The 14375-nt window shown below is 39.1% G+C and overlaps 1 protein-coding gene across 1 annotated transcript in view; it reads right to left on the bottom strand.

Moving 5' to 3' along the window:
- The window catches only part of ubr5 (ubiquitin protein ligase E3 component n-recognin 5), a 65626-nt gene that overhangs the window by 14022 nt on the left and 37229 nt on the right, over positions 1-14375 (bottom strand). The window contains exons 26-36 of the mRNA XM_016294343.1: positions 13484-13630; positions 13237-13355; positions 9985-10111; positions 8587-8716; positions 6698-6965; positions 4951-5219; positions 4661-4872; positions 1547-1780; positions 613-686; positions 275-447; positions 50-163 (exon numbers count right to left, since the gene is read on the bottom strand). Of these exons, the coding sequence (XP_016149829.1) occupies positions 50-163; positions 275-447; positions 613-686; positions 1547-1780; positions 4661-4872; positions 4951-5219; positions 6698-6965; positions 8587-8716; positions 9985-10111; positions 13237-13355; positions 13484-13630 (1867 nt within the window). The remainder of the gene's footprint in view (positions 1-49; positions 164-274; positions 448-612; positions 687-1546; positions 1781-4660; positions 4873-4950; positions 5220-6697; positions 6966-8586; positions 8717-9984; positions 10112-13236; positions 13356-13483; positions 13631-14375) is intronic.

Genomic DNA, 14375 nt, shown 5'->3' with positions numbered 1-14375 from the left:
AAAAAAAAAACAAAAAAAACGGTGAGCCATGTATGTGAACCATGTTTACCTGCAAGCAATTCATGTCCACAGTCAGATCTGTGAGGCCTTTACTGGCCATGTACGAAGATGAATACAGACCCTGACTTGGTCTTCCAAACAAGTCCTCCTTTCTGGCATTGGGCTGTGAGATGAAGAGGAAGAACCGCAGTGTTAAAGACTCAGCCATCTGGAACGACATCACAGACCACCTCTAACGGAGGCCATGACAGCGCAGGTAAAGGGCATCTCTGACCTGCAGGAGATGCGGCTGGTCAGCCAGAGGAATGGCCTCAGCGAGGGGCACTTCGAAAGGGTTGGGAGGGATACATCCCAGGAAGGTCATGGAGTCCGAGCGGCGGAAAAACGGATGGTGCTGTCCGGTCTCAGCAGGGACCGACTCCTCGTCCTTGTCCTGCAGGGTGGAGCCTGTGGAGTCCAGAGTAACAAAGCAGTTTGATTGGACAGCAGGAAAGCAGCTCCGCAAACACCAGAGCCATGCTGCTATTTGAATCTGCGAGGTCCACTTTGGCTCGTGAGGTTTGTGCATAGCATTAATGGAAACAACACTTAAAGCATTCGTGCTGAACTCACTCTGATTGGTGTCCTCGTCGTTCTCGTGCTCAGAGTCCTCATTGTCCAGGCCGAGCTCCAGCAGCTCACGATTCCTGAAACAGGATAAGAAAAGTATTTAGAAATCTCACAGCAAACAATCAAACAGATCTGGGCAAAAAGTGTATGAAAAAAAGTATGGTTTTCAATTTTAGTTTAAGTAAAAATTTTAGTAAATTTGTTGTGTGCTTGTCATTTTTAGTTTTTTTTTAGAATTAGTTTAAATTAAACTAAATTTTCTTTTTATTATTTACTTTTTTTTTTAAAGTAAGGAAAATGGTTTTTTAATGTTTTATAACCTATAATAACCCTGCAATATCTTATATATTGATGACTTTGCCGGCAACAAACTTAATCAACAAGAAGAAATGGGCATTCATAAATCACCGTTTTAGTTGAAAAGTTGTGCAAACTTTCAGGAAGCAGCAATGCTAAAATATTTGTAAAAAAGTATAAGAAAATTGTTAGCTTTTCAGAAGTAAATTTCACTAGTTCAAGTTGACCATCGCAAACAATAGTTCACCATTTTAAACCAGTTCAAAGAAAGGAGAGAAAAAAAGCCTTAACTAAAGCCTTTCATTCATTGAATATTTATATTTAATTTTATTTCAACTATTTTAATGAAAAACTTGAATGAATAAAAAAAGTTGCCTTGGCAACTAACTGAAAAGCAGCAAGTTTAAGTACTAAAACTTCTAAAAATGAAATAAGAAACAGCAAATATTTTTTGAAAACAAATAAAAATGACAAAAGCCCAAAATTAAATAAATGTAAAATTAAAAGACCATTTAAAATATTTATAAATACTAAATATCTGTCACTGTCAAACATTAACAAAAAGATCTCTATAAGATATCATCATCCACACTAAACACTACTAAAGTCATGTTTTGAAGTGCTAATATGGGTCGTTTACCGCTTCCTGTCAATCTGAGTGGTGTCGAGTGTCGTCTGCAGATTCATGGCTTTAATCCAGTAGATGAGGGCCTGGAAGACGTACGCCACGTGTTTGAGCGAACACACGTCCAGCACAGGCAGAACGTCTGAATGCTCGTCGTTATGAGAACGCATTAGAGACAGAGCGTAGTTCAGGAAGTCTCCTCGAGCCGACATCATCCCCTGACGAGCCGTCAAAAGTGTAGCGGCGCGCCTGGAACACAGAGAATGACATTATAATACGACAATAGAGTGCTGCAGGAATGGTGTGTTTTTGTAGGACAAAACCTGGAAACGAGTTAGCATTTTAGCACGTCCAACTTCATCATATTGAAGTCAATGGGTTTTTTGAATGGGTGTTTGGTTAAATGCCTGAAATAACATCTGAAAACAAGCTCAAGATATTTCACATTTTATTCTACAATATAAAATACTCCACATATCAATAAACAAATTTAAAAAACACTAACATTTTAATAAATAAAGATTTAAAAAGTAAATTAATTAATTTAAAAAAAGACCAAAAATAAAAACTGAATTAAACAAACATAAAATGAAAAGAAAAAAATGCAAACCAAATAAAACTAAAATAAATATAAAACTAAAATCACAACTAAAAAAAAAAAACTAAAAAAGAAAAATTTAAAGTATAAAAAGAAAAAAATTTAATTAAATAAAACTAAATAAACAAATAAAATGCAAACTAAACAAAAAAGAAAACTGTCTGCGATTGTTAACAAGTGGCTAAATGGCACTACAGTGGTTGTCAGGGACATTAAATGTCACCATCACACCAAACAGATAAACTAGGGCTGTCAAAAAAAATTAATTCGAATATTCGTCGAATTTAAAATAAAAATCCACATTTTTAGGTGTGCATCAGACAGCCTTGCCTTATCAGTGGCGCACGAGATGACGATGCAGGTGTCACTGCATTATAATATTTTTGTCAGCCTATCCAGTTAAACCCACTAGATGCAGTGCTGCTGCGTTGTTCATTAAAAATAGTTGTGGAAAAAGAGATCTTGTTTACGTCCAAAAAAAAAGCTCTTTAAACAGAACGCATATTTCACTCATTTTCTAGAGGGACATCTATCAGCGTTGCACTCGCGTCTCGCACAGAAGAGCCGCGTACGCGTTTAGAAAGCCATGTAAAATTAATGCAAGTTCAACTTTGAAAAAACATATCTCGAGACTTTATGGCAGTTTTTTCCCATCCCACTGTATCTTGTGTTTTTAAATGAAAAAAGTACTCTTTGTATTAAACTATGCATACATACATGATGCTGTTTTGTTTATAGTCGTTTAAGCAACTTAATTATAATTGGTTTATAAACATTATTTTAAACATTATGCACCCTTTTCACCGATAGTCATGTTATCTTATGCTTTGAATAAACGTGCATTAGTAATATTTTGCTCGATGCGCCTTCTTGTGGCCTCAGGAGAGAAGCCAAAAGCTTTTCTTCACCCTAACTGAAATTATGCATTTTAAATTCTAATACAATTCGAATTTTGACAATATTTAAGTACAAAATTGTAATTTAGTTTTTCAGTCATTTTGACAGCCCTAAGATAAACTCATCTACTCACTAGATTTCACAGCTCGTTTATAATAAAAAGCTTGTTTTTATATTTTACTTCTGCTTCAAAATTCATAAAAGTTATTCATTTGTGAAGATTATCATGAACGAAACAAGTAAAAAAAATGATAAACTCGAGAGTTTATTTTCTGAAATAATCCACAAGCCACTGGAAAATTACTATTGGGTTTTTGTCGAGGGAACCACAAAAATGAGAAAATGAGAATTGTAATTTCATACAGACTTAAAGGGATAGTTCACCCAAAAAAAGAAAATTGTCATAATTTACTCATCCTCATGTCGTTCCAAACCTGTATGAGTTTCTTTCTACTGTTGAACACAAAAGATGATATTCTGAAGAATGTTGGTAACCAAACAGTTGACGGTAGCCATTGACTTCAATAGTATTTTTTTCCATACTATGGCAGTCAATGGCTACCGTCAACTGTTTGGTTACCAACATTCTCATACAGGTTTGGAACAACTTAAGGGTGAGTAAATGATGACAGAACTTTCATTTTTGGGTGAACAATCCATTTAAAAGTAATTTTATAAAACGGATAGTTCCGGTCCTTGATTCTGATTGGTTTAGCCGCATTCTAAGCTGTTGCAAATTACTCTACAAACACACACCTTTGTTTACTTCGGTCTATTGCTTGGCAAGCACTTTATTGCAACCACAACTGTTTCTGAGGAGCTACATTGTTTGGTGGAAGAATACGGTTTTTATTAATATCATTACACTTTATTTGCTCTGCTTTATTTTGTGAAACCTTACTACATATATGGAATAACCGTTTTATAAAAGCAATAAGCCCCGTGAAGCCGCGGTTTACACTGAATTTATAACAGCTAAGGGGCTTTTAGGCACTCTGCTTCGTGACCATGGCTTCACAGGGCTTATTGCTTTATATTAAAGGTGCAGTAGGAGATCTTGGAAAATGCTAACTTTTGCCTAATAGCACTGAAAGCAAACGTCCCCACCCTCCCTGCAATCTCCGTCCAAAGCCGCACCCCCGAATGCATTTACCCTCACAGACCAGAGACAACATTACTACAACAGGCTACATCAGGTTCCCAATTCCAGCCCATGTTCCGAAGTGAAGTAAAATCCAATGGATTTCCCCCGCTCAGGGAGTAGGGAGCAATGAACACGGTGTAGGGATCATATCGATCGGACGTAGCTGACTTCTAACGAGCTGGCGCGAGGACTGGATTAACCGCTGAGCTACATCATGTATCATTCACAGGTGAGAAATCTTTAAAAGTACTACAATACCAGGAAGGAAGATCGGGTTGATGTTTGCCTGCCATTCTTGTTGGCAGACGAGCATTTTGATTGGACGAACATTTCTTGATCCTACGCCTTCCACAGAATATATAAATACAGACAAATACATTTAGACCACTTAACTTAATGATTGCTATCGGGATGTGAAGAGACTTTCAACCAGCATAACACAAAAATTTTCTGAAGACCTATTGCACCTTTAACTGCCCAAAGGTCTTACCTTCGACCTTCAAGGGTGCGGAGACTGGCTTCCTCTCGAGCGGTCATGCGCTCCCTGCGGCCTGCGTGCTGTGAAGCGTGCAGCGGGTGACTGGGGTGACCAGGATCCCCGGCTGATGACAGAGCGGAGCCGTATCGCAGCTGCGCTTCAGTGGAATCCATGATGGACACCATCCAGTTCCAGGTGGGGATCAACTTATCCTCCACAAAGTTCTGCAAAATGACTTTATCCTGTTATATTTTGCCTTTATTACAGTCTGATTTTGTTCGGGTAAAGGCTGAGCGACTCACCTGCAGATTAACCGCGTCCTGATAGGTGAGTTTGACGGCAGCGGGGTACTGCGAGTAGACCAGGTGGTTGTATTTGGGTATGAGGCTCATGAGGTCGGAGATCTGCCGGATGACGATGCTGTAGGCTCGAGCCAGGCTGCTGGCAGACGTCAGGTAGCTGCTGGAGTTACTGGCCTCCAGGGCTGCTGCGGCGGCTGCAGCGCTCGTGCTGATGGCGCTGCTCCGTCGCAGGTTTGAAGGATCGATGTAGATGAGGCCCGTGGAGCTCGCTAAAGGAGACATTAGAATTATTGCTACTAATATTAAATTCCTTATATTTTCCAGAATATAACTTGTTTTTTTATCATCTGAAACGTCCTGGGAATTATGGCGCATTCAAGTCCTAGTGGGAAGTTTTTACAAGTTGAAGTGGTAATTATGACATTAGATGCGTTCAAGTCACTTTGGTTGGAGCAAGATTGCAATGTCAATGGAGAAAAAAAAAAAAGGAAGAAATATCAGTGTCATTGTTGTCAATGTTAACTAAAACTAACTTTTCTTAAAATAATATAAAATTGATGAATAAATAAATAAAAGATGACAATTTTCATTTTTGGTCGGACTATCCCTTTAAATTTAAGATGAAGTACTGAAATTACAAAAACACAAACTTACTAAAATAAAACATTGAAAATATTCAAATAAAATTAATTAAAAATAATAAATACATCAAGGATAAAAAAAAAAGACTTTAAATCACTTTGGCTGGAGCCATGTTGGGCGATGAAGCTTTTCTACAAAAAATTCAGTAAGTTTTTTTAAAACTCTACTTCTACAAAATAATATAATATGAATGAATTCACATCAGGTGTATTTTAGTTTTTTAATTCAATTTACTAAGGTGTTAATATATAAATATATATAATAAAACTGTATATAACTAGCCATAATTGTACAGAACTGTCATATTTTGTACATGTAACTTAGCTAGTTTTACTGTAAATAAAAAAATAATAATTTCATTAAATTCAATAAAATTTACCATCTATACAGACACTGCATCTATTGCATCCAACTTATTCTCTCACTGAAACGGCACCAACTCAAAGTTTCCCATTCATAGTAATGACTTTGTGGTGGCGTTCATGTGCGTTCAACTCAGAAAAGATCTTTCTGACATGACTTGAATGCATCATTATATTCCGAATGCAACACAGAGCACACAAAACAAGCGCAAAGCACACATTTGGATTTATGCTGAATAAGGGGCCGTTCACATATCGCGTCTTTTGCGCGCTCAAGTTCATTATTTCAAATGTAGACGTGCGGCAGGCTTTGGAAAAAAGCAGAAAGCGGCGCGCCTAGCATTTTCCACGCGTTTTTAGGCGCGACGTGAACGTAAGAGAGGTACATGAGCCCAAGTTTATTTGTATAACGCGTTTGGTGTTTATAATAAACGATACTTATAATGAATGCCACTATAATTTATGTTTGTTTTATATGAATTTGTGTTCTGAATACAGTTAAATAAAAAATTTTGTTGCAGAGTGAGGGGAACTAAAATGCATGTTTATAGTGTTTATAATTTTCGTAAGCATTTTGTTTTATTCACCGGTATTCTACATAATTTATGGATGCAGTAATAAAATGCTGACTTCTCTGCGTTTTATAATTTTTTTCTATCAACAATGGAATTTTGAGCTGAGAATTTATTTTCCCATAAAATCCGGTCATCACTTTTCTGGGACAGGTGGTGGGAGATACTAACCAGCAGGTGTGGATGAGCTGGATGGGACGCCGCCGGCGGAGCGCTGGCTGGGTGTAGTGCGAACAGCCCACTGCATGGAGCGCGGCGCCTGGGCCGCACTGTTGGCGTGTGCTGAGCCCGTGGTTCTCTCTAGAGGCTCGTCCAACAGGAAAGTCTCCTGATCCACATCGTCACTCTGACTGCTGCTGCTGTCCGAGTCACTGGAGTCATTCGACTGAGAGTCGTCCTCGGAGAAGAAAGCAGGAACGCTGCTGGCACCTGCAGGTAAAAGACAGGGTTACAATTCTTATCAAATGCATGCACTCTTTATTCTGGTCCAAATTTTTATGCCATGGTTTAAAGAGAAAGTGATGTGACATGTAGCCAAATATGGTGTCCCATACTCTGAATCATTTCACCCATCCAAGTGCACACACACAGCAGTAGTACTGGGAAGCCATTTTTGCTGCAGCGCCCGGGTCTCGCCTCAGTCATGGTATTGAAGTTAGAAGAGAGCACTGGTCATTCACTCCCCCACCTACAATCCCTGCTGGTACTGAGACTCGAACGCATGACCTTCGGGTTACAAGTTCGACTCTCTAACCATTAGGTGAAGGGTTTGCTACTTTTGCATCATAGTGGCATCAAAAACGATTACAATCCAATTGGTTTGAGTGACAACATTTGCTCAACCAATGGCATGAGTTTTTGGGGGGGGGGGGGGGGGGGGTGTATTAATGGAAATTTTAGATGACCTTTCATATGTATATATAAAACACTTTATAATCTATAATAACATTTATTAACAACTTATTTAATATTTTCTCTAAACCTTCTTGTATATTAAGACAAGCACCTGCAAGCATTCAAACTAGGGGTGTGCGATATATATCGATATTGTGGCACGTGTGCAGCAGTGGACCGCGCTTAATTTGAATACGAGAGCACCGTTTAAAATGTGAATAGAGCATAATACATAGGCTACAGCCAGGTTTAATCTGGCCGCAGAGGAACACAATCGGGGTTGCCTGATATAAAGAGACGTAATCCCCGAAACAGAGCTTCCCACTTCGCGCAATACGGAAATATCTGCTAAGTGTGTTACTTATTTTTGTCAACCTGGCAACCATGTGCATGCGCTCGCTCTTTCTCCACTGTGGATAAACGCGCTTGCTTTCTGAAAACGCTGGTAAGCTTAATATTGTACCTGGTGGGGAGTGCCCAATGTAAACATGAAACATATGCCATTACCTATATTGTACTGTGGTACAGTTATAGAGGCCCTTTATAATGCAGAGGTCAGCTGCCTGCTCTGCCAATAGTTAGAAATGGCACTACAGTATGCAGTGTTTAATAAACAGCTGTTTTACTAAATTCTGCTTTGGTGAAATTTAGTGCAGTCCTGTATCGTGATACGTATCGTGACTTTGCTGGTGATACACAGCCCTAGTTGATACTGGTTTCATTTGTTTGGTAACAGCCTAAATGTCTTATTATTCTAATTGACTGATTAAACGTAACAATTTGACTCAAAAGATGCACACTTTCAGAAAAAATGGCTTTATTAAAGGTAAAAATACCCATGAAAGGTAAAAATCAATTTAAACTTATATATGAAAAGATTAATTTCTGTTCACCGATGTGAACTGACCACACAGAATGAAGAATATCAAAAACTGCAGCTGTCCATGGTGGTCAGATATCAGCACAATAACACTCAGCAAAATATCGTCTAATTATCGTTATCAAAAATATCCCAAAAAATATTGAGATGTTTTCCCCCCCCCAAAATCGCACACCCCTAATTCAAACTAATCAAGGTTAGCTGGAACTCATTAGGGCACAAGAAACATGCAAAATAATTAAATATTCATGGCTGTAAAAGCCCAACTGCAGTTTCTTGGACTCACAGTGATGTCTGGTGCACACTTGACGATGAGGCAGTGTGTGAAACAGTCCAGTCTGATGGTGCCGCTCTGCTGGTTCAGGTACATCTGCTCTTCTGGCAAAAGGTGAGCGATTTTGCTGCTGGCACTTAGTCTGAAACAATACGACACGTTATGTCCACAAAAACATCTTGAAAGCTGAATATGTACAATGAAATTTGCTAATGTTCAACGTTCTACTCACGGGTCTTTGTTTTCCTGAGAGCCGAACATTATCATGGACTTCAGCGCGTTCCAGTCCTGCAACACGCGCTCTAGAGCCAGCTGGGCGAAGCGAGGAGGCTCCAGGTCATGATCCGGCATATCGGAGTCTGAGAGAAAGACAGACACACATTAAAGTACACAGAACAAACCAATGTTCTCCACACATACACTAATGAATCATGCACAATAAAGTCATGAACATTAAGAAATGAAATACTTGTCTTATATTTCTCCACTTTTGATGCTTTGTAGCAAAGGTTAAAAGCAGACTTACGAAACATTAAGAATAAAAACTAGAGGTCGACAGATGTATCGGTTTTGCAGATTAATCGGCACGATAGTTGATTGCTGGAACGATTGGCTAAAATCCATGCCGATAGTTTATCAGGGTTGTGTCTGTTGCTGGAGCAGCTGAGAAGGTCCGCTGTCATTATACAGTACGAGAGCGGCCTCTAGAGGCAGAAATCACTGACAGCACATGCTGTTTGTTTTGACACGTGACACTGCACAGAGCAGGGGGCTGTTTCATAAAACAAGTTTACCAAATAAGCCAGGTTTATTTAAGTTAGTCTGACTTATTGTCAGCTGATTTGGTTCAAAATAAGTCAGACTAACTGAAATAAGCCTGTTTTATGAAACAGGCCCCAGGTTTACCATTTAATTTTTTACTTTAATAACACAAGCTATATGTCACAGGACAGTATAATATGGTGTGTAATTATGAATAATGAGAGCAAGATATGCTGGTTCAGGTACATCTGCTCTTCTGGTAAAAGGTGAGCGATTCTGCTGCTGGCACTTAGTCTGGAACGATACAAAACGACATGTCAGCAAAAATGTCTTGAAAGCTGAATAAGTACCATGAAATTTGCCTGGTTGATGTTTAATGTTGTACTTACGGGTCTTTGTTTTCCTGAGAGCCGAACATTATCATGGACTTCAGCGCGTTCCAGTCCTGCAACACGCGCTCTAGAGCCAGCTGGGCGAAGCGAGGAGGCTCCAGGTCATGATCCGGCATATCGGAGTCTGAGAGAAAGACAGACACACATTAAAGTACACAGAACAAACCAATGTTCTCCACTCATGTCAGCAAAAATGTCTTGAAAGCTGAATAAGTACCATGAAATTCGCCTGGTTGATGTTTAATGTTGTACATACGGGTCTTTGTTTTCCTGAGAGCCGAACATTATCATGGACTTCAGCGCGTTCCAGTCCTGCAACACGCGCTCTAGAGCCAGCTGCGCGAAGCGAGGAGGCTCCAGGTCATGATCCGGCATATCTGAGTCTGAGAGAAAGACAGACACACATTAAAGTACACAGAACAAACCAATGTTCTCCACACATACACTAATGAATCATGCACAATAAAGTCATGAACATTAAGAAATGAAATACTTGTCTTATATTTCTCCACTTTTGATGCTTTGTAGCAAAGGTTAAAAGCAGACTTACGAAACATTAAGAATAAAAACTAGAGGTCGACAGATGTATCGGTTTTGCAGATTAATCGGCACGATAGTTGATTGCTGGAACGATTGGCTAAAATCCATGCCGATAGTTTATCAGGGTTGTGTCTGTTGCTGGAGCAGCTGAGAAGGTCCGCTGTCATTATACAGTACGAGAGCGGCCTCTAGAGGCAGAAATCACTGACAGCACATGCTGTTTGTTTTGACACGTGACACTGCACAGAGCAGGGGGCTGTTTCATAAAACAAGTTTACCAAATAAGCCAGGTTTATTTAAGTTAGTCTGACTTATTGTCAGGTGATTTGGTTCAAAATAAGTCAAGACTACCTGAAATAAGCCTGGCTTATTTGGTAAACTTGTTTTATGAAACGGGTCCCTGGACACTTAAGAGGCGTGGGTCTAAAACAGACAACGAAGCGGTGTGTATACAGTACACTAAAGTGCATGTTTTCATATCATAATTAATTTGTTGACTAGATGCTGCATTAGTTTGCCATTAAGGCTGAGGGGACACGAACATTAGCAGCATTTCAAGCGGTTAAAACAATGTGACCAAAACACACACAAGTCTGACCCAAATGTTTAATGTCACGATTGTTACCATCTATTTGCATTAGTTTATATCCAGCTAGTCACATTAATGCATTTGTTATCCAGCGAAGTTGCAGATTTAAAGCTGAGACGTGAGAAAGCAAAATTATATGTTCATTCAGCCGACAGAAATCCTGCCGCAACACGGAGCGCCATTCACACAGTTTTCATTAGATTACATTATATGTCCTAAATCGTTGTTAATGTACATAATGACTTCACCCTGGGCTGGAAGATTGTGTATTGTGCGTTTTTCTGTATGCTTCATATAGAGAGCTACAGAGAGAAAGAAGGAGGGAAGAAAAAAAAAAAGCTTTCTCTTTTGCTTTTTTTTTTTTAAATCACCAAATTTCAAACTCATATGCTGCTTTTTTTTTATCATTCTTTAAGTGAACTTTTGCCCGTTTCGTGATTAAATAAACTGTTTTAGACTGCTGCTTGAACTAAATACGCCGTTGCAGATTTAAAGCTGAGACGTGAGAAAGCAAAATTATATGTTCATTCAGCCGACAGAAATCCTGCCGCAACACGGAGCGCCATTCACACAGTTTTCATTAGATTACATTATATGTCCTAAATCGTTGTTAATGTACATAATGACTTCACCCTGGGCTGGAAGATTGTGTATTGTGCGTTTTTCTGTATGCTTCATATAGAGAGCTACAGAGAGAAAGAAGGAGGGAAGAAAAAAAAAAAGCTTTCTCTTTTGCTTTTTTTTTTTTTTAAATCACCAAATTTCAAACTCATATGCTGCTTTTTTTTTTTATCATTCTTTAAGTGAACTTTTGCCCGTTTCGTGATTAAATAAACTGTTTTAGACTGCTGCTTGAACTAAATACGCCGCGTCTGGTGCAGGGCTCCAGACTGCGACCAAATAGTCGCATTTTGCTAATTTTAATAGAATTCTATTTTAAATTAATGCACAGGCGATTTCATTAACGGAGCATCCCGTCAGTCTCTGTTTTCGCTTAACGAAACTGCGCTATTCATTTGAACTGCGGCGACTGGTTTATACTCGCCGCATCAGCACAAGCGCAAAGGTGCGTGCAGCAGAAATTATGCGAATATTGAGGAAATGACCGATGGTTTTCAAGCCAAAATAAAGTAAAAGAACCAAGCCAAAGTAAAGTAAAAGAATCTTAAACCAGAGAAGGTGAACATGTTGGTACTCTTGCGGCAAAAAAACATGCAAGCACCGTCACCGACAGCAAGTTTAGTTTGACTTTTCTTTTTGTTTTCATTTTGAAAAGCTTATCTTTGCTGTTTGTGTGCATAATGTGTTAAATTAAATAAACACGACGTTTACTCAGTTAACGCAATTTATTCCTTCCATCATCCAGCTCACATCAACATAATTCTATTTTAAATTAATGCACAGGCGATTTCATTAACGGAGCATCCCGTCAGTCTCTGTTTTCGCTTAACGAAACTGCGCAACTCATTTGAACTGCAGCGACTGGTTTACACTCGCCGCATCAGCACAAGCGCAAAGGTGCGTGCAGCAGAAATTATGCGAATATTGAGGAAATGACCGATGGTTTTCAAGCCAAAGTAAAGTAAAAGAACCAAGCCAAAGTAAAGTAAAAGAATCTTAAACCAGAGAAGGTGAACATGTTGGTACTCTTGCGGCAAAAAAACATGCAAGCACTGTCACCGACAGCAAGTTTAGTTTGACTTTTCTTTTTGTTTTCATTTTGAAAAGCTTATCTTTGCTGTTTGTGTGCATAATGTACACAAGTACTCTGAAGTGAGACAATGATCGATAATGTCAATAATAATCGTTCATAATGATTATTAAGCATGATGTTTTTTGCTAAATTTGTAATTCAGTAACAATACAAAAACAACAGCTCACATCAACAACACCGTTCCTTAACAACAACGCCCCCTTTTCCCCGCGCGCTCACCTTTTAACCGGTGCATGCACTAACCTTATTTTTAACCCGGAAGAACCTTCTTCCATGTGAACAGAGTAGGGAGGAAATAACATGTTAACATAATGAACACAACGACAGCAAGTTTAGTTTGACTTTTCTTTTTGTTTTCATTTTGAAAAGCTTATCTTTGCTCTTTGTGTGCATAATGTACACAAGTACTCTGAAGTGAGACAATGATCGATAATGTCAATAATAATCGTTCATAATGATTATTAAGCATGATGTTTTTTGCTAAATTTGTAATTCAGTAACAATACAAAAACAACTCAAATAGGGACCAAAAAAAAAAACAAATCCTACAATTTTTTATTTGAGAAACTGCACTTAAAATAAATTCCAAGAAGATTTTAAGAATGTTTCAAAGAAAAGATTTTCACAAATCCAGACCCAGATCACTTCCCTACTCAAAGACACACCTTCAGCGCTGGCTGCCTTCCGGTTCCTGTCCTCTCGTATCCGAGGTGGTCGATACTGGCAATGCTCCACGCTCTGCCTTGCAACAGTCTGCACCAGGAACAGCAAGATGTGCTCTCCCCTGCCAGACACAAACAAACGGCGCTCAGGACACAGAACACTGGCCGGACGTTGTCCTGATGACCCCGTAAAACGGTCTGGCAACAGAAAGTTGGAGCAGGACTTAAAGGACTCATTCCTTGAACATACCTGCTGTTAGGAGTGGTAACTAGATTAGTGGTGGTCAGCAGCCTGTAGAGCAGATCCAAACGAGCTGCTTTCTGGCCCGCGATGAGGGTCTTGCATTTACACTTCTCCCAGCAGTCACAGTATGCGGTGGGAGACGTTCTCTTCAGTCTGGAGAAGAAACAAGACAGATTACTGTTTTACAACCTTGTGAACTACCTTGCTGCCTTCTAGTGATTACAGCAACTGAAACGTAAGCCCATAAGTAATAGTTCTGGAAAACTTTTGATTGGCAGCAACTTATTAGATTTCAGAAAGTTCAGTGCCAACACGTTGCTAGGCTAAAAGCACAATACTCAATATAAGCAATAGAAGTATAAAAATACATGCAGTCCACAGTCTAGCAGTAAATGTTTCTCTACATACTTTTTGAAAAGTACAGCTTTCAGTAATAAATCAACATTTAGCTTGCATCACCTGTAGGGATGTAACGATTCACCGCGGGCCGGATGAAAATCGATGCAAATATGTGACGATTCAAATTGGTTGAGGTGTTCAACGAATCGCGATACATTTGGGGGAGTGAGTTTATGTGAATGTATCTCTGAGGGGAACTGACTGTCTTTAGAAAAGTTTAGACGGTATTTTCTTTTTCATCACGTCTCTGTATAATGCATATTAAAGCAGCGTTCATAAGCGCTGCGCAGCTTTGTTTACAGTCAAAGAAATGCTGTATCTGCTGTTCCACAAGCGCCACCTGCTGTCAGAGAGTGAATCTGCGTCTTATTCAGCCCATCATCTGTTTCGGTTTCCTGCAGATGTTTTATGTAGTATAGTTTCACAAAACTAAAGTCAGAGCATTCCGTTTTTGTTTTAAAATACAATCGAATTTAGATTTTTTTTTAAACTGCTCATG

This window comes from Sinocyclocheilus grahami, unplaced genomic scaffold (assembly GCF_001515645.1).
Source record: "Sinocyclocheilus grahami isolate Dianchi unplaced genomic scaffold, SAMN03320097.WGS_v1.1 scaffold316.1, whole genome shotgun sequence".
In the NCBI taxonomy this organism is placed as follows: Eukaryota; Metazoa; Chordata; class Actinopteri; order Cypriniformes; family Cyprinidae; genus Sinocyclocheilus; species Sinocyclocheilus grahami.
The sequence above is the reverse complement of the archived record's forward strand: the minus strand, read 5'-3'. Positions and strand labels throughout refer to the sequence as shown.